This window comes from Amborella trichopoda, chromosome 7 (genome assembly GCF_054954075.1).
Source record: "Amborella trichopoda isolate Santa Cruz 75 chromosome 7, AtrichopodaSantaCruz75HAP2 v2.0, whole genome shotgun sequence".
Lineage (NCBI taxonomy): Eukaryota > Viridiplantae > Streptophyta > Magnoliopsida > Amborellales > Amborellaceae > Amborella > Amborella trichopoda.
Genome location: NC_142342.1, coordinates 34,864,073 through 34,884,548, shown reverse-complemented (window position 1 = coordinate 34,884,548; position 20,476 = coordinate 34,864,073). Strand labels below are relative to the sequence as shown.

Below are 20,476 nucleotides of genomic sequence, written 5' to 3'. Positions count from 1 at the left end.
AGGCCAGACGGTTGAAAAACCCAAGATACCTGGGCATAAATAATTAACCAAGGAGGGTTTTGGGTTAGGTCTTGATGACGTCGGAGCTTATGCCTAGATGAGTGAGCCGAGGGACTGTGTGACCCCTCTGTGTGATGGTACGCCTGCTGAGACGGGGGCCAAAACCTCATCCATGTTCCATCATACGGCATGCGTATTGATAGATCGTTCGGGAAAGCCAAATATCCACCTTTGGGTGAAGCGTATGTATGTTCGAGAGATACCCCTATGCGCCATAGAACTGTGGTCGCATCAGGTCGTGTTGACCTTGACTCGTCTCTAGGGGAGGACCTGTAATCCACAGACTGGGATTGCTACCTATTGATTCATTGACCTGACTTTGGTGACTTGCTAATGAGGCCCTGCTTGGACTGTGGGTTATGAAAAATACTGGATCGGTTCGATAAAGCTAGTGTGGTCTGTAGTCCACAGTTGAAGGTGGAGTACCCCGTTATTACAGATTGGATTCCTAAAACCATATGGATCCTTTTCCTATTATATTAATTTAATTGTGCTCATTTTATCATTGAAATGATTTTAGTTTTATTATTTGAATTTTTATGAATCTCTCAATATTTTATTTGTAATTTTTGGACTTATAAAAATACAGTTATTGTTCTTACAAAGTTATAAAAAATTCAACTATATATTTTAAATTGTTTTATTCAATTTTAAAAATGACATTTTTTTTATAAAATTCCGTGGGGCCCATAGTACACATAGGCCCACCATGTGGCATGTGGGTGGGGGCCCACATGTGCCACAAAAGGGTGGCACGCCCCACCCTCTGTGGATTCTCTTGTTTGCTTTTAAGATAAGGTTAGTTTGATTTGTGGCATGCGGTCAAATCTTGGAAGGGATATATTGACCATGGCTTTATCTATGTTGTAGCAAGTTTGTTTTAAAGAGATATGGTCAATTTGAATTGATATGGATCTTATCTTATTTATATTTGGTAGTATTTATCTACTTGATATTATTTGACATATCCTTATAGAATATGTGACATGGATCGTGCAATTTTATAGAATGCATGATATTTATTTTATTTAAATATATTGATGGGAATGTAGTTTAAGGAAGGGGGATAATGGTCCAAGCACCTTCCATAATGTTGATGACCCATCTATGGAATGGATGGCTCAGATATCTCACCCCACAAGTCACCTTGATCAACGGTCTAAATTCAATCTTATGAAAGAGGCAAACTATGGGAAAATCCTAAAAAACCCTAAACCTAAATATTCACTATAAATAGGGGTGCTCTCCCCCCAATCTCAACACAATCTCTCTCTCTCTCCTAAAGAGGCACGTCCCACTCTCTCTCCTCCATCTTTCTCTCTTTTCAAATTTTAGGTGGTACTCTCTCTCCTCTCTAGATCTAAGTTAATTTTGGGGGTTAAAAGTTTTAGTAGAGCTTTTAAGGGGTGATTATCTAGTTTTGCCGAAATCAGCTATCCCGGTTCGAGATTGAAGCTAGACCATAGATCCCGCGCCATTGGATGTGGTGACTCGGTGTGGGGTGTAAAAAGCCTGGTTGAGGTAATCTCCAGCATCTTTTCTTTTATTGTTAAGTTCTTTTATTTTATATTCTCAAGCACAGTATTAGGTTGTAGGAATGACATCAAGTAGTTGAGATTTATTTTTTTTGGAATTTCTATTGTTTGTAATAAGACCATCTGTGAGTGATCTTGTTGCCAAAATAAGGGGTGATTATTATTAAATTAAAAAAAAAAAAAATTGTATTTCCCTGGCAAAAGATCACATAGGTATTTCTTTCATTGGTATCAGAGCTAGTTTTACTTGATTACCATTAGGAGTTTTTTTTCTTATTTTTGCTTGAGAATAGAAATATATAGTTGCTCGTACCTTCATCTCTGAGATCCTGAAAACCGAAAGGTTTGATGGGACCAAATTAGCTTCATGGAAAAGAAAAATCAAATTTGTGCTTTATGAAGAAAACTTGCATGAGCTACTCTTTAAGGACCGACCTCGTCGTCCAACTGACGACTCCTCTCAAATAATCAAAGATGAGTACGCCAATTGGAAGAGGAGGAACTTGAGATGCAAGCATATTATTTTATGTGTCATGACTGACTCGTATGCTTCTGAGTATGAGTCAATCTATACTGCAAGTGAGATTTTTGATAAACTTGAAAGAGAGTATGCTGAACCCTCTCTCATGAAGCAAATTATGGCTATCAGAAGGTACAATGATTTAAAAATAGTAGAAGGTACCAAGTTTGCAGATCATGTGCACGTGTTTCGTGCGCTAGTAAGAGATTTGGAAGATATAGGCATGAAGCCCAATAAATCTATGCAAGTGATTCATTTAATGAATTCTCTTCTTAATTCATGGGAGACTTTCATATCTTCCATCTCTGCTAGAAGAATGGCACCAAAATTGGAGGAACTCATCACGATCATCAAATCTGAAGAAAAAGGAGGAGTTCAAGGCAAACCCCGAGGGATACTGTGCATATGGTAAAATCTCAACCATCTTTTAAATTTAAGAAAGGAAAGGGAATAAATACTTTTGAGAAGAAAATATATTTCAAAAGAAGGGATTTTGGAAATAAGGGAGCAAAGAGAGACTCGAACTTGTTTTATTTGCAAGAAAATGGGCCATATAGCCAATAGTTGTCGGTTCAACAAATCTAATGGAACTAACAAGGAATTGGCATGGGTGGTTTTCGAGTCCATAATAGTTGACTCCAATGGAGCTTCTTGATGTCTTGACTCGAGGGCTACGATACATGTCACAAATACCAAGGAAGGTTACCATTCTTTCACTCCCACGGGGCCAAGACAGCAGCATATTTATATGGGAGGAAATCAGAAAACTGATGTACTTAGAGTTGGAGATTTTGAGCTGAAACTGAAGAGTGGGAGCACTTTGATCCTAAAATAAGCACTTTATGCTCTTGATATGAGGAATTGCTTGGTTTCGGTTCCTAAGATGTATATGGCTGGATTTATAGTCACTTTCATTGGAGAGAAAGTGATGGTCAAGAAAGGTAAAGATGATATCATGACTGGACGACTTGTAGACGAGTTATTTACTATTGAAATAAAAGAGACCGTTGCTTATGTCTCGTCCCCTAATGAATTAAATGCTACCCTATGGCATATGAGGTTAGGACGCATTAATATCAAACAAATAGAAAGATTAAAAAAAGACGGGATTCTTCAAAATTATAAGGGAGATTTATCGAAAGTGTGCGAGTCTTGTGTGCAAGGAAAACTAATAAGGACAAAATACCACTAAAGCAAAAAGAGCTACAAGCGTATTGGAAATCATTCATAGTGACATATGTGGACCTATGAATGTGACCACCAAAAGTGGAAAAAGATATTTTATCTCTTTTATAGATGACCACTCGCGATATGGCCATGTGTACCTTATTCTTGCAAAATTAGAAGCCTTAGAAAAATTCAAAGAATATAAGGCCCAAGTACAGAACCAAACCAACCTGAAAATTAAAATCCTTATAACCAATTAGGCGGGGGGGATATTCATCTGACCTTTTCAAAGAATTGTGCATTGAGATCATCATTCAGTACACCATGCCTTATACTCTTGAACAAAATGGTGTAGCTGAGAGAAGGAATATAACCTTAGTGAAAATGGTAAGGAGTATGATGGGGCATGCAAATCTCTCATTAGAGTTTTGAGGAGAAGCCGTATTAACGGCATGTTACATCCTTAACCGGACTCCCACAAAAGCTGCCCCACTTACTCCTCACGAAATTTTTACAGGTCGTACTCCCTCCCTTGAACACTTGAAAGTTTGGGGTTGCTCAGCCCATGTCCTTATCCCACATCAAAATAGAACCAAACTGCAATCCAAAACTGTCAAATCCATTTTTATTGATTACCCAGATCATGGTAAGGGGTATCGATTCTACAACCTTGAAACAGGTGCGGTTATTGAAAGCCATGACGCTCACTTCTTCGAGGAAGAGTTCTTTGAAGCAAGGGTGAGTAGAAAACAATCCGAATTTTATGAGGAGGCCAAAAACAAGGATGTAGTTCGAGATCCTGAACCTGAAACTTCTAAACCAACCCAACCTGTTCTTGAACTCCCTAATGAACCTTTTCCTCAATCAAGACGAAGTAACCGAGTCAGTAGACCACCTCTTTACCTAGAACATTTTGTCTACTTTGGAGAACATTTTGATAAGGTTGGGGAAGATCCAGATTCAAAACCTAGAACTCACCGAGAAACCTTGACCTATCCTGAAAGGGAATACTAGGAGGAAGCCATGAAAGATGAGTATGCTTCCATTAACCAAAACCATGTATGAGAATTAGAACCCCTACCTGAAAAATGAAAGGCCATTGGTTGTAAGTGGATTTTCAAGAAAAAGTTGAACTCTAAAGGGAAAATAGAAAAATATAAAGCTAGGTTGGTTGCAAAGGGTTTCACCCAAAAAGAAAGGATAGATTATGAGGAAACTTTTTCCCCTGTTGCCAAATTTCCATCCATCTGAATCCTTATAACTATAACAGCTCATTTTGACTTTGAAGTTCATCAAATGGATGTCAAAACAACATTTCTAAATGGGGATTTAGAAGACGAAATTTACATGACCCAACCTGAGGGATTTGAGGAGAAAGGGAAAGAAAACCTAGTATGCAAACTTAATAAATCCCTTTATGGCCTGAAACAAGATCGCGACAGTGGTATATAAAATTCCAAGAGACCCTTGCTCTTGTAGGGTTCTCCACAAATAATGAGGATTATTGCATATATCAAAAGGTCAGTGGGAGTGACGTGGGCTTCATATGTGTTGGGAATCGAGAAAATAAGAAATAAGAGAGAGAAGACTATCCAACTTTCCCAGGCAACGGACCGTAAGAGGATTCTGAAAAAGTTTGATATGAGTATGTGTAAGCCCATGTCCACCCCAATTGACAAAAAGATGAAACTTAGAAATAAGATGTGTCCTAGCGAAAACGTAGATATAAGATCCATGGAGAGAGTGCCATACAGGAGCGCGCAGTTGAGTCCTTTATGTATGCCATGACGGGAACAAGGCCTGACTTGTCCTTCGTCATGAGTCTGGTAAGCTGTTTCCAAAGTAATCTAGGAGAGGAGAATTGGAAAGCTGTAAAAAGAATTCTCAGATATTTAAAGGGGACCATGAACTATGCGCTCACATATAAGGGAGGAACTAAAATAGCAATAGAGTGATATTAAGATGCAAGCTATCTCGCGGATTTAGATGATGCGAAGTCTACATCTGGGTATGTATTTATGTTTGGAGTGGGTGCGGTTTCTTGGAAGTCTGACCTTGTCCACCATGGAATGGCATGCTGTCTAGCAGCCAAGGAGGCTGTGTAGAAAAAGAAGTTTCTTAATCAACTTAATTTTCATCCTGTACGTTGTGAAGCAGTGCGAATTTTCTGCGACAACACTGCGGAGTCTCGATTTCACAAGAACCCCAAGCATATTAAGCCTTATTTTGATCACCTGAGAAATGAGATGAGATTGAAAGAGATCGAGATCAGCTACATATCTACAGATTTGATGATTGCAGACCCTCTGACTAAGGGAGTTGTCCCTAATGTTTTTGTAAGACATGTGAGAGAGATGGGGATGAGAGAAAGTGAGGAAGAGAGAATGTAAGGCCTTCAAAGGCCAAGTGAGAGATGTTGGATTTATGTGGCCTTTAAAGACCTTATGAGTGTGTATTGAAATACTTTTATAGTGAAATATAAACTCAATGGGAGTGTGGACCCTCGAGGACTATACTAAGCAAATGACGTTTGCTTAAACTGGACTGTGCTTATCGATCTAGGCCAGACAGTTGGAAAACCCAAGGTACCTGGGCATAAATAATTAACCGAGGAGGGTTTTGGATTAGGTCTTGATGAGGTCGGAGCTTATGCCTAGATGAGTGAGCCGAGGGACTGTGTGGCCCCTGTGTGTGATGGTAGGCCAGCTGAGATGGAGGCCAAAACCTCATCCATATTCCATCACACGGCATGCATACTGATAGATCGTTCGAAAAAGCTAAATGTCCACCTTTGGGTGTGATATAGAGCTGTGGTCGCATCAGGTCGTGGTGACCTTGACTCGTCTCTAAGGGAGGACCTGTAATCCACAGACTGGGATTGCTACCTATTGATTCATTGACCTGACTTTGGTGACTTGCTAATGAGGCCCTGCTTGGACTGTGGGTTATGGAAAATACTGGGTCGGTTCGATAAAGCTAGTGTGGTTTGTAGTCCACAGTTGAAGGTGGAGTACCCCGTTATTACAGATTGGATTCCTAAAACCATATGAATCCTTTTCCTAGCATATTAATTTAATTGTGTTCATGTTATTATTGAAATGATTTTAGTTTTATTATTTAAATTTTTACGAATCTCTCAATATTTTATTTTTGGACTTACAAAAATACAGTTATTGTTCTTACAAAGTTATAAAAAATTCAACTATATATTTTAAATTGTTTTATTCAATTTTAAAAATGACATTTTTTTTATAAAATTCCGTGGGGCCCATAGTGCACATGGGTCCACCATGTGGCATGTGGGTGGGGGCCCACATGTGCCACAAAAGGGTGGCACGCCCTACCCTCTGTGGATTCTCTTGTTTGCTTTTAAGATAAGGTTAGTTTGATTCGTGGCATGCGGTCAAATCTTGGAAGGGATATATTGACCATGGCTTTATCTATGTTGTAGCAAGTTTGTTTTAAAGAGATATGGTCAATTTGAATTTATATTTGGTAGTATTTATCTACTTGATATTATTTGACATATCCTGATCTCTCACCCCACAAATCACCTTGATCAACGGTCGAGATTCAATCTCATGAAAGAGGCAAACTATGGAAAAACCCTAAGAAACCCTAAAACTAAATATTCACTATAAATAGAGGTGCTCTCCCCCCAATCTCAACACAACCTCTCTCTCTCCCATAACTTCGCTCTCTCTAAGAGGGTCACGCCCCACTCTCTCTCCTCCATCTTTCTCTCTCTCATTTGCTCTCTTCAAATTTTAGGTGGTACTCTAGATCTAAGTTAATTTTGGGGGTTAAAGTTTTAGTACAGTTTTTAAGGGGTGATTATCTAGTTTGGCCGAAATCAGCTATCCTGGTTCGAGGTTGAAGCTAGATCACAGATCCTGCGCCATTGGATGTGGTGACTCGGTGTGGTGTGTAAAAAGCCCCGTTGAGATAATCTCCGGCATCTTTTCTTTTATTTGTTAAGTTCTTTTATTATATATTCTCAAGCACAATATTAGGTTGTATGAATGACATCAAGTAGCTGAGATTTATTTTTTTTGGAATTTCTATTGTTTGTAATAAGACCATCTGTGAGTGATCTTGTTGTCAAAATTATAAGGGGTGATTATTATTAAAAAAAAAAAAAAAAAAAAAAATTTATTTCTCCAGCAAAAGATCACATAGGTCTTTCTTTCACTCCCATCTTTCTCTTTCTATTTATCTAACAATCCTACCTAGAATAGGATCATGGAATCATACGGACTAGGAAATCTATAAAGCTCATTCTAAATAAAATAAAAACCTTTTTAACCCCTATATGAATATCCCTCGAATGCAGTCCCAACAATAAATAAATAAAAACAAATATCTTGGATGCAATTTGCATCATGCTCCCGGGTTGGAAAAAAAACTCGTCTCGAGTTTTTGTTGCAGCATCATCGACTTCCCTTAGCTGATGGTAAAGTCCAACATCCCCACGCAAATGTTCTTTGTAAGGCATGGGATTAAACACTCTAAATAATAAAAAAATTCTCCATCCACCTAGCCAATTCCAGGACAAACATCCAAACACATTTAAATATGGGCGCATGGAATAAGATCTTCAACTAATTGTATCGGCCAATTGATTCCTTATGAAAGAAATATCTTTCTTCCAACCGGGTGTCTTCTTATGAGGCTTCTTCTTTGTCTTGAACGCTTATGATAACCATGCCTTGAGTTGTATGTTATCAATTTTCTTAAAAGGTTGCAACTCCTGATGTCGATCTGACATGACCCTCGTCATTTCATTGTATCCCATTCCCACGAGGCAAACATTACTATCAAGACATGCAGCTTTCAAGGTAGTCGACATGGTTTTGCTATAGCCTATATAGTCAACAATCACATCAATCGTCTCAGAAAGCTTGTTAAAGGGTGAATTCCCTTGTGTAATTTCTAAAGGAGATTTTCCCTGCAATGATAACATAACAATCACATGACTATCTTTGGTTGTAGCAATTATTAGGCCAATGTTTTGTGGAGAATAATAATAGGGGAAAACTGTGTGAATTTTTGTACTTCCCCCTTGAAAGTTAGCATCGATAACTTCCATGCATTCTCTAACCATACAACTAGCATGTGTACAAATACTTTGTCGATCAACACCAAGGGCTTCAAGCACACATCCCATAAACCCTTCCCATTCATATCTCAAACCAAAAAGTAGACGTTTAAAACTCATACGATTGTGCCTAAGCTGACAAGCTTCCCCAAGGAAAATTTTTAACGCGTCAAGAGAAATTTTCAAAACATGCATGGCACATGGAGATGTTATCTCTATGTAGCAAGATCATTGTCTCTTGCAATAATTTTCTCAATCTCTACATAAAGCACCTTTCATGTTATTTCCCATGGACGTCAAGACTTTGATTGCAAAACCAGTCCCTTCACCTATAGGCCCCGATAAAGATTTGTTCAATTGCAACAAAGTTGTCAAAGAGATTACCCTTCTTTTCTTGTACAAGTATAATAACTTGGTTTGTCCTTTCAATAAGAACCTTAAACAAATTAATAACTTATTTCATGAACCAAACATCATCACATGATTTCCATAGTCGACGATGGGGCTTCTCTTCCTTGTAAGTAGCATCAACTCTAATTCTAGTGCATTGACCAAACATCAACATGCTCCCACCATGAATTATCATCCCCACATCTCTTGAACATCCCAAATCAGCAGCATTAATAAGCAGATACCACATAAAATGAAATTGTTGAAACCATACTTCAAAGATTTCACACCAATTACTAAATGGTTCCAATAAATGATTGAACCATCAAAATTCATCACAACCATTCCACACATCATGATTAGGCTTTTTCGAAACAGACAACCAGCCACGACTTTCCATGTTCATACCATAATTTTCATCGTCTCCACTATATGTGATAGGAAGTTGGATTGAGAATTGAGCCACACCCTCCTCTTTGGAAGATTTAGGTGGAATCTCCTCACTCATTGACAACAAAGATGGTTCATGTCTAACCATCAAAACTTTGGTTTGATCATAAAACACTATCTTTGTTTTCTCATCCAATCCCAAATCCCATTTTATTGTAGTCAGGGGTTGCCCTTCCATGTTCACTAGGAGGGAATCATTTAAAAATCCAACATTGTCTTTAACAAAAATAATGTTAAAAGTCAACATTTCCTTCTGATCAATACAATGTTGAATTTCTTCACAATCAGATTTAGAATCCTCCAGACTTTCATCAATAAAAGTACTAAGCATAACCCTAAATATCTCTTTTTTTTTAGCAGATTGATCTACAATTACATCTACTATTTTCTCATTAGATTTAGGGCCTTTTGTACCTTCTAAGGTATCAAACTCTCTAATGAAAAATTTAGGGATTTCTTTGTTCAAGAAATCACATACTTTGATTGTTTACATGTGTGATGTTCAGGTTGTGTTGTAGGGACAACAACTTCCAGAGTTAGAGGCGTCAGTATCCTAGCTTGGGATGATCCAGCTCTAGGGGATCTGGATGTAGGAAAATTCTTTCTTTGCTCGTCTCGACATTGATTTTGGTCTACCCCCCTATGCCAATGACATCAGCTTTGGGGTTGTCAATCGCCCAACTGTTCTCTGCATTCATGATCTCGTCAATGATGTCGTGCATCGAACCCATAAGTGTGATCAAGCATAACATCAGGCCGTTCCCACTCAGACTCGCGCTCTAATCTACGCCGATCTCCACTAGAACTCACACAATATGGATCTAATACCGTAGATCTCATCTTGTTCGATGTGTGTTTGTTGCAATCTTTCTTTTTGCATCTACTTTTCAACCATCTCTGTCAAGTTGTCGATTTTCTTGTGCATTTGGTCTTGCTCGGCATTACGACCCTCCATCGTAGTCGCATACCCTTTTCGAACCATGCTCTGATGCCAAATGATGCAAAAGGAGTCCGAGAAATTAAATCCGGTCTTCTTTTGATCTAAACAAGCAAGTTTCAACAATAATGGAGGAATAATGTGGTTGTAAATCAAGCCATTGAAAGTAGAAACTCTATTTCTTCATTCATAAAAAATCTCTACAAAATATCCCTTTTCAAACTTTCCTATTTTCTCTCATAGATCCTCTTGTATAGGAAATTTCTCTACCCCTCACCCATTATTCTCTTTCTATTTATCTAACAATCCTACCTAGAATAGGATCATGCAATCATACGGACTAGGAAATCTATCAAGCCCACCCTAAATAAAACAAAAATCCCTTTTTAACCCCTATATGAGTATCCCTAAAATTCAGTCCCAACTATCTATATATATATATATATATATATATATATATATATATATATTGGACGTGATTTGCATCATACCTTCATTTAAATGTTCTCAGAAAAGGACATCTCCTCAAAGATAGTATGTCTTGATATAGTTTCTTTTAAAATTTCACTCACAATTAAGTACATCTTGAGAGTTTAGCTCTTGCAGAAGTCAAGCTGGTTAGTCATAAAATCATGAGAAGGTTACATTAACAATGTCTTGATGTAGTTTCTTCTAAAATTCCCATCACAATTAAGTACATCTTGAGAGTTTAGCTCTTGCATAAGTCAAGCTGGTTAGTCATAAAATCATGAGAAGTTTAGGTTAACAAATATTTTCAATTTCTCAAACTGTTATGTAGAGACTTCAAATTTTGTTAGCTTAATAAATTCCATTCGTATTTCTCTTAATACTGGAGGCACAAAAGTTAAATATCACTCGAAGCTACCAAAATATAGATTACACAAACTGACAAAGATCATTGTGTATAGGAAAACATTACCCCAGAAGAAAACCAATCCCCTTTAGGAGTTGGAGTAATAAGAGAACGTATGGCATCAACAACAGACACAGCAGTTGAGGCAGCTGAAGATCGACCCCATTTCTGAATTAGAGCGCCTCCTCTCTGCAAATAGTGCCAAGACTTGTTACTGAGTATTTTAAACATAAACTGAGGAAATTATAATATGGGCCATTATGACTAAAATAAATATTACTTTAATCAAATGGTTGTGGGCATCCTATTGTCAGTTTCATCATTATGAATATATTTTTCTCTTCCCATGTAGCAGAAGTTTCAGTCAGCATAAAGACTAAATCATCTTAAAATTATTGCCATGCTACCTACCTTCTGAACTTTCTCTGTGAACTCTTGCTCTAGCCACTTTGTATCAGTGATGACCTCCTTCACGGGCATGCCATGGATTCTTGCATTTAAGAAATCAGGAACCTAAGGAAACATAATAAAAGCATGTGACTGATTTTGAGATATTTTTGTCAAGTACCTATTTACACATAATTAAGTGAGATAGAATAAGTAGAGGGTAGTAAACAGCTGTGGGCAACAGTGAAGGGCCCATTGGGAATGGAAAACATAAGATTACAACATCACAATAACCGTAAAATTGCTACCTACAGATATATGGTAAATACCATTCGCTAACCTGTGTAGTTGAATGGTTTCCCCAAATTGTGACATTCGACACCTTATCATAAAAAACACCAGCTTTCAGGGCTAGCTGCGCATATTACAACAGAATATAGCTTCACTGCTATGGTTCTCAGAATTCTCTGCAAGGACTAAGGAATTTGACAATGTAGGCCACTAACTTCTTTGAAGAAGGTAAATCGACATAACAAATATGCCTCGCCAATCAGTTTGACAGGAGCAAAACAAGTTACCTGGCACTTGGCCCTGTTCTCATCCAATCTAGTGAGAGCGTGAAAGTTCTTTGCCGGAATATCAGGTGCATTCTTCAAGCAAATAAGGGCACTGAAAAAGCACACAAACTATCTACAGTGTTTTGCTAGATAAAACATGAAATATCATTGGAGATAATTTCTATGTCAAGACAAATCTTACTTTGTATTGCATGGATTGCCCACTACTATTACTTTAACATTACGAGAAGCAACTGCATTGAGTGCTTTTCCCTGAAAAATATGAGCCAAACAAAAATCATAAAAATGAAAGCATGAAAACGAATGTACCCAGAATATCCCAATAACTAAGACATAATAATACCAGTCACTGAACTAACCTGCTCTGCAAAAATCTGGCCATTTATGTCAAGCAAACCTGCACGTTCCATTCCAGGCCCTCGAGGCTTTGCCCCTATCAAAAGTGCCCATTCTGCATCTTGGAACACCTCATAGGGATCAATGCCTATACTTACCTCTCTCAGCAATGGATACAAAGAGTCTTCCAACTCCATTGCAACTCCTAAGAAAGTACAAAATGTCAGGATCAATTCGCAGAAACTTCAGAGGCACTGTGCAACTCATTACAAGTTCTCAAGCTGAATGATGAAAAGGAAGGCCACCATGCCCCTTTAAAGAAATTGTAAACAATGATTTCCGAAGGAATTGTGCTAACATTAAATTTCTGCTTAATTTTCACATTTATGGTTTGACTATATACTTTCAAGAAAAATGTACATTTCTGGGAAAATTGAAGAGACAACTCCCATGCCAGAGATGCTCCCATACTGGCCCAGTTTACATACACAAGAGTGCATTTTATTTTATATCCAAGGGCCCTTTTATGGTTGGGTAGCTAATAAGCTTGTGGTTATCATCATGTGATTTTGAAGTGGTTGTCTCAACAAGTTCAAATTTAATATCCATGAAATTCATCCATACTTTCAGAGATGAAATTCCTTCATTTTAACATTACATTCCAAGAAACATATGCATTCAACAACTAATCGGTAACTCTGCATGACAGGATGTTCAACATTGCTATGGCCCTGTAAAATTGTTCTATAAGAAAATCTGTTTTGTAATGGTTTAAACATAAAAGTTGCAGTAACTACATTGAGTACCACATGATTTGTCAACCTCTAGGACTGAAAGAGTACATGTAGTTGGATGGTCAACTGCTAACAATGGACCAGAAAAAGGTTTTATGCAATACTGACCTAATTGCTAGCCAGTAACTATGATGACTCCTTAGGAAGGTGTTCTACAGCCATCATGATAGACAGGAATACAATTGCAGGTTTTGCTATAGACTTAAATAACACTATCTCGCACATTCATCTTGGTCTTGAACATAATATGTGTTTAAATTATAGAGTCTACAAGGTGCTCCATCATATAGCTGAAATCATTTGTCCACTTTCCTAGTTGACCATGATTAAAAGGGCTTCAGTCTCATATCATAAGTAATATGCACATTCTACTATGTAGGACATACTCTAGAAAGTGATTAAAATAAACTATTAAATTCATCCATGGGATTCCAAATGGGTTCCATACTTTTAAAGGGATTAGGCAGGGCGATCCCCTCTCCGCATTCCTATTCTCTGTAGTGGCAGAAACCTTAATTCTGATAATGATAGACAACGCCTATGGAAAATGCCTGCTGACAGGCTTCAAGGTGACTCAAGGAGGTTCTTCCATGTCTCATTTGCAGTATCTTGCACTTAAAATTTTGTTAAGCGACAAGGTTGCAATTGCACAATCTCTTTTTATCTCTACGATGTTTTGAGGTAGCACTTGTTCAAAGTTGACTGGTGTGGCAATGCATGATCATGACGTGGAATTCCTAGCTAAGTTTATTGGCTATGGCATGGATTGCCTATCAGAGATTTGGGACTATCATTAACTTTCGGTAAACATTTTAAACAATGTGAAGGGTTGTTATATATTTGTTTCAGAGGAAGTTGGACCTTTCGAAACTAGACTTCTATAGATTAGTGGAACAATCACCTTGATGAAGAAGCCAACCTTATCTGATTGGCCTATTTACCACGTCAATTTTCTCAAGCACAGCCTGGTTGGCAATACAATTGAAAGATTAATGAAACGGTTCCTATAGGGTGGGTCACAGAAAAGGCATAGCTTCTATCCACCAAGCAGGCAAAGGGTGGGCAAGCTAAAAACTACAGGGTGGTTTTTATTCAAAAGTTTACAGGATATGAACCCGGCCTTGTTAACAAAAGGGCAGTGGAGGTATGGATCAGAACCACTTCACATATGGAAGAGCATAGTGTTGAGTAGATATAGGGCTTAGGAATCAGGAAGGTTTATGAAAGAGCAGCGCACCAAAGGTAAATTATCTGGAGTGTGGAACGGGATTAATAGCTGTTGGTGTACCTTCATTAGCAACAGGCCACTTCCTCTTAGAGAAGTTTACACAGAGTTGTTTGCATTGGTCACAAGGATAGGTATAAAAGTAAGAGATCTATGACGAGCCTTGGTTTACAGGCAATATGGACCCCAGTTCTGCACTGTGCTCTGAAGGACCACAAGATCATGGCTTTTACACTTTTACAAGAACATTTGCAGAATTTCTACTATTGCCAAGAGGTGAATATGCTTTGGTTTGGAAACTTCAGAGTAAAGGGCTGTTCTCAGAGAGGTCTATGTGTAAACTTTTTAGTAGTACTAGGAATTCATAGACTTCATTGTGGTCAATCCCAGGTCCTCATATCCAAGTTATGAAAGGAGTTTTGGGGGTATATTGTGGTGGACTTTATATCCCACAAGGGGTTTGCCAGGAAAAGGCTTCCAAGAGAAAATAAGTTTATAAAGTGGAGTCCTACCCCCAAGGGCGTTTTAAAGTCATATTTCAACAAGAGCTTTAGGGGAATCTATGTCCTGCAGGAGTGGGGGATTTTGCAAGGGAACACCAAGGGAAGATACTTCTCAGATAGTCAGGGGCCAGTTCCAGAATTGGGCGCAAATGAAGCCAAAACATGGACCCTATTACATGATCTTAGTGTCATAGATGAAAAATGGCAGCAAATGGTTATTAAAGAGATTTTATAGCATCGGACAGTGGTAAGGATTCATGCCCGTGGCACTTTAAATTTTTTTTTTGATGAAACTAGTATGTTAGAGGTGCAATTCAATCACTCTTGTTGGTAGACCAGAAGTACAGCTGATGCATGGGTAAGGGAAGGGGTCCCAAAGACCTGGTTGCTACAAAGTTTTGCAGCTTACTTGTTTTTAAAAAAAGAAATACACTTACATGTAACTCAAGTTTGAGTAATGAAATTAAAGTTAGAGATTTACAAAAAAAAAATATTAAGTAACAAGTTTCGGTGATCTTATTCCACATCTTTATGTCATTAACATTATTGTTCTTGGAATAACCGATGTTTACACCATAGTCTTATACAATCTCTTGAAAATATTTTGGACGTCTTTAACATAATTTGTGAACTGTGGGTAGGGCTGGCAATGGGTAAGGCAGCTAGGCCCAGCCTCGCCCGACCTTAAAAAACTAGGGTGTGGGCCACAAAATACGGTCTAAAGGCCAGGCCCAAGCCACGCCAGGGCCATATTAGGTCCTGTGAGGCTTGACCTTTCCTGGCCGGTGTTTCCCTTATTTCTATCTTATTTTTTAAAAGTTAATTACTCCCTGCCCTTTCGAGACCGTGGTAGGGCCCCTTCAGCCCTGGACGGCCCTATAGGGATCAGGGCTTGGCTCGGGCAGGCTCGGCCTATTGCTAGATCTAATATTTGAGGGGGTGGTCCCTCCTTAGGGCTTATCTCTCTAAGACCATAGAGAGATTATTCTAATATTGCTATGATTTAAACCCACGAGCTGAGAATATTAACTTGCTTTCTGATGCTGTGAACCTTCATTCTGATGTGACCTCTGTGGGCCCAATTTGGTTTCGTAGTATGCAAAGAGGCAGTTCAACATTTCCTACTCTATGCTGAGGTGAAATAGCAATCAGTGCAATATGGTACACTGTAGATCATATGAATGATCTTCCTTTATGTTAGCATTCGTGTCTAATTATGAAAGCCATTTACCTTATAATGTTACAACCTTAATACTTATATTCAGCTATCATTCCACTTTCCATGCCTGAACCAAACACATTGAAATCAATTATCATTTTATTCGTGAAGTCATCCTATAGCTACTCATTTTGTTTCTCTAATTCTCCAACTCGGCCGGTATATTTACTAAAGCACGTCTACGCATCTTTTGCACTATCGATTGGTTCAAAAGCAACCTGACCTCTAATCATAATTTACTGTCAAACATGAGGCAGAGGGTCAATAGGTTTTTATTTACTATATACTCATAATGTGATATCTTTCTTTTACTGAAAATTTTAATTTTCACTAAATTTTCTTACATGAGCACATCTACATACCTAGGCATACTTTTCCCTCTCTCTCTCTCTCTCTCTCTCTCTCTCGTGTGCGTGCGTGTGTGTGTGTGTATGCGTGCACATGTGTGTGTGTGAGAAATATTCAGTGTCTCTTATCCTAGGAGTGACTTGTGTCTCTCATCCTAGGAGTCACTTGTGCATTCTTTAAAATTTGCATATTTTTCTTGGGTTAATCCCTTTGGCTGTACTTTTGGGAATTTCTCATCTACCAAAAAAAGACAACAAATAATTAATTTATGCGAATATTCAGTTGGGAGTTCCAAGTTTTCACAACCAAACGCTGCTCATTTGACAATGATCATGATCCATCAAGTTTAGAATTTCCATTTCATCCATATTTACCATTGATTTCATTAGACATTTACATCTGCATATCATTTATTCATCAATCGCAATATGTTTTTGGTTCATAACTTCATAAGGCATATATCAATAGGGAATAGGCCTCCAACTACCTGAGACATCATTTTGCACAATTCGTTTTTCACTGTTATTAGGAGAAATGTGCACTTTTTACAAAGAAAAAGAACGCCATTGAAATTCTGAAGTTTCAATCAGTTACCTTCAAGAGCTACGAATGACCTCTCAGATCCCAACAGTTTCAAAGCAACTGGCTGATCTGGCCCAAAGACCTCACCAGAGGCAAGCTGAGAAAAAAGTATACCAACATTCAAATTATACAATTATTGGATAGATACTAGTATTATCTTAGAACCAAGATGAAGTATCATCATTTAGGACAAAATCCAAATTATGTATTAGGATATAAAAAAACTCACAGGTCAAATTATTCCAGGACAATTTAATGATCTTGCACATGGATCGGTATGTTAAACTTTGCATGTAAGTCAAATATTACTATTGTTCTTTATTAGCAGCTCAATTGTTTGAAGAAAATATAGTACCGCTCTGAATTGATTGTATGCACTTGATTGAAGAATGATAGAGAGCAATTAGGAGAAACCTCAAATGTTTTTCTAACTTCTAATAAGATATTATTTAGTGACTGTTACATGAAAAAAAATAGCATACAGTAATTTCTTAATGTGTGTTATATGCTGCCTTGCATGTTCCCCACCCACAGAGACCCATCAAGGGATGCACCCACCCCCCGAAAAAAATAAAAAAATCAAAATAAAATAAAAATATTGTTAGTGTGCACAGTAGATATTTTGGTCAACAGGTAATTGAAGGTTTTCAAATGTAGATCAGTCAACATTCATGGGCTAAGTGAACTTGCTGGATATGATATTTCAGATATTATTATGAAGAAGTTATCCACCCTGTAGTGGATCTATGGCCATGCTGTCCTTTCAAAGTAATACAACCTTCTTAAAGTCTTAATAACATACAAGAAGGCTTGATGCAAATGTTGAAGAATTGATGTTCGTTTTTAAATACTATTGAGAAAACCTTAGTCATTTTGTTGATAAATCCATTATTAAAAGTTCACTTCTTTCAACAGTAAAAAATTTACACAAAGTATGCAGCGGTGCCCAGTAGTAGTAATATTCATTATAAAAGAATGGGATAATAACCTCATTGTGGGTCCTATTGGTTTTCTTCCATTTATTATAGGGTCATTGGTCATAGAGGAGGACAAAACACAAATAAATGCTTGCATCCTTGGAGACATTATGGAGGAGACTTTTAGAATTTGGAAGTGGAATCGCTATCTTTTATGCTCACATGGTTAGAGAAGCTAATCTTGTGGTAGGCTTCCTTGCTCAAGAAGCAGCTAGGAGGGAATCCTTCTCAATTACAGTTTTCTATCACCGATATACAACTTGAGGCATCCTCTCCATTTATTGTTTATGCTAATCTGTAAAAGGAAAAGTTGAGCCTTGGATTCTGGTCTGGTGGCAAAACATCCACTTAGGATGACAGATGTCAAAGATTCAATCCCTTAAAATTTGTTCCCTAAACAAATCAAGCAGAGTCCTTTTTCCTAATGCAAACTTTTAGAGTCACGTTCAGGCATAAGAAATTGACATGAATGCCTAAATAACAAAAAAAGAAAACACCTTAATAACAAAAAATATGAAGCCAAAATCATATTACGATTCCACAATTACAATCGTCACATATTCAAACAACAATTTTACCCCTTTTGATGCACATATCAACACAAGTCACTCATGCTTTTGGTACAATATAGTTCAAAGTGCCCAGAATACTAATCAAAGAGAAAACATATCAGTTGATGGTAAAGCTTATTTTGCTTTTATTGTATAGCACTACAAACTGTATTATACTTAGAGTCTGATTGATATCATATGAATCAAATGCAGACATCCAGCAATGCACCTTCAGCTAAAATATAAAACTAATAGGCAATCCTTTTAGGAGTGATGCTCAATGTCAAGGTTTATATTATATAGTTAGCATGTGATGTTCTCTAGCTCAACTATGACTACATATCTATAACATATCAGATTTTAATTTGGAATAGAAACTTTTCTTCAATAGAACACAATAGATAACAGTGATTTACTTTGAAGAGTAGATGATTGGATATCATTCCAGCAGCTCCAGACACTGCAACCTTTATCAATTTCTTCCATGATGTTGTCTCCTCTTCCTGCAATATAAATTAATGGCGCCTTTAACAATGACCATTACTAAAAGTAGAAATTTGCAACAGTTAACTCATAAAAAAAAGTAGAAATTTGCAGATCAAGTAAAGTACTAGGATATTTCCTTTCGTTAATTACAGGATATGTAAAGCATTGAAACAGAGTCCAGAATATTTAAGGCAATGAGATGTGCAACATATCAAATAATACAATATACATGTGCTCTCAAAAATGTAACTTGCGAAAACAACCATCCCTTGACATAACCCATTCAATTTAACAGTTGTCCCTCCTTCCTCTATCTCAATGGAGAAAGGGAGAGAGAAGGAATTCTGAAATTTTTGGCAGTTAAGGGATTATTCTGGTGCTATGTGGGCAAAACAATAAGGGGTAAATAGCACACATGAATAATCTAGCTGGAAATGTAACATCATCATCATCATCATCAAAGCCTTTTCCAAAGCAAATGGGGTCGGCTGAATGGAAATGTAACATGAGAAGAAATAACTTGTTTAAGATATCTTCCTTCTCTTCAATCAAAATAGGAAAGAAGGTGATTGCCCACAAAGAACATTGGCCTCATGCTAAACCATCAAACAAAATAATAGTCATTTGAGTACAGTCAATAAATCAGCAAATTTACACAATTGACTTTGAAAGTGATACAAATTCTTCCACAAGAGAAATGAAAAGACTGACTAGAAATAAAAACTTTCAGACTACCAAGCAGCAACAAAACTAAATTTATTCTAGAAGGTTCTCACACTCACATGGTTCTCCTCAATTTAAGAAAAAAAGGCAGGAAAATTCCTTTTTAATCAAAGAGATTTTAAAATCTCTACTTATATCTAAGCTTTCAGGAACGATTAGTACTCCATAGCAATTCAATTCCAAACATAAAGGGAGTTCATGAAACTGTATTTGAGGAGAATGCTTACAGCTATCAGGTCATAAGTGACACAGAAAACCCCATAACAGTCTGCTCTTTTGGTGGCATCTTCTGGAGCTTTAGGCACCACTGCTGGAGGTGCCTGAGCTGGTGCTTGACTGCAATCGAAATTAAAATAAGTAACAGGAAATCATACGGAGAAAGAGAGAGAGAGAGAGAGAGAGAGAGAGAGAGAGAGAGAGAGTTGGGTGTCACAGAGAAAACCACTTTGGACTCTCCAAATGCTGTGTATGTGTGTAGAGATAGAGAGAGAGAGAGAGAGAGTTACTTGGATGCCACAGAGCAGACCACCATGGGCCTCTGAAGCTGGAAGCGCAAGGCATGAGAGCTCCTTGGCCTGCATAGTTTGTTGGTGGGAAGGAAACAAGTCTTGGAAGAGGCCTGGTAATAGCATGAGGACTCCGCCAGGGCCATCAGACCACAACTTCCTTCTCCCTCTCTTCAGTCTTTACCCACAAACCATGCAGCAGAGGAATGAAATGAAGCGCGAGTGAAGAG

At 37.7% G+C, this 20,476-nt stretch overlaps 1 protein-coding gene across 4 annotated transcripts in view; it reads right to left on the bottom strand.

Moving 5' to 3' along the window:
* LOC18432968 (lactate/malate dehydrogenase family protein) overlaps positions 1-20,476 on the bottom strand; it is a 25,206-nt gene extending 4,730 nt beyond the window's left edge. For all 4 annotated transcript variants that reach the window (XR_016059627.1, XR_966635.3, XR_966633.3 and 1 more), the window contains exons 1-10: positions 20,247-20,476; positions 19,968-20,076; positions 18,948-19,034; positions 17,016-17,100; positions 12,356-12,537; positions 12,178-12,248; positions 11,997-12,087; positions 11,759-11,833; positions 11,443-11,544; positions 11,098-11,220 (exon numbers count right to left, since the gene is read on the bottom strand). Coding sequence is in view for 1 of the 4 variants with exons in the window: in XM_006843065.4 (XP_006843128.1) it covers positions 11,098-11,220; positions 11,443-11,544; positions 11,759-11,833; positions 11,997-12,087; positions 12,178-12,248; positions 12,356-12,537; positions 17,016-17,100; positions 18,948-19,034; positions 19,968-20,076; positions 20,247-20,392 (1,071 nt within the window). In the remaining 3 variants the exon portion in view is untranslated. The remainder of the gene's footprint in view (positions 1-11,097; positions 11,221-11,442; positions 11,545-11,758; positions 11,834-11,996; positions 12,088-12,177; positions 12,249-12,355; positions 12,538-17,015; positions 17,101-18,947; positions 19,035-19,967; positions 20,077-20,246) is intronic.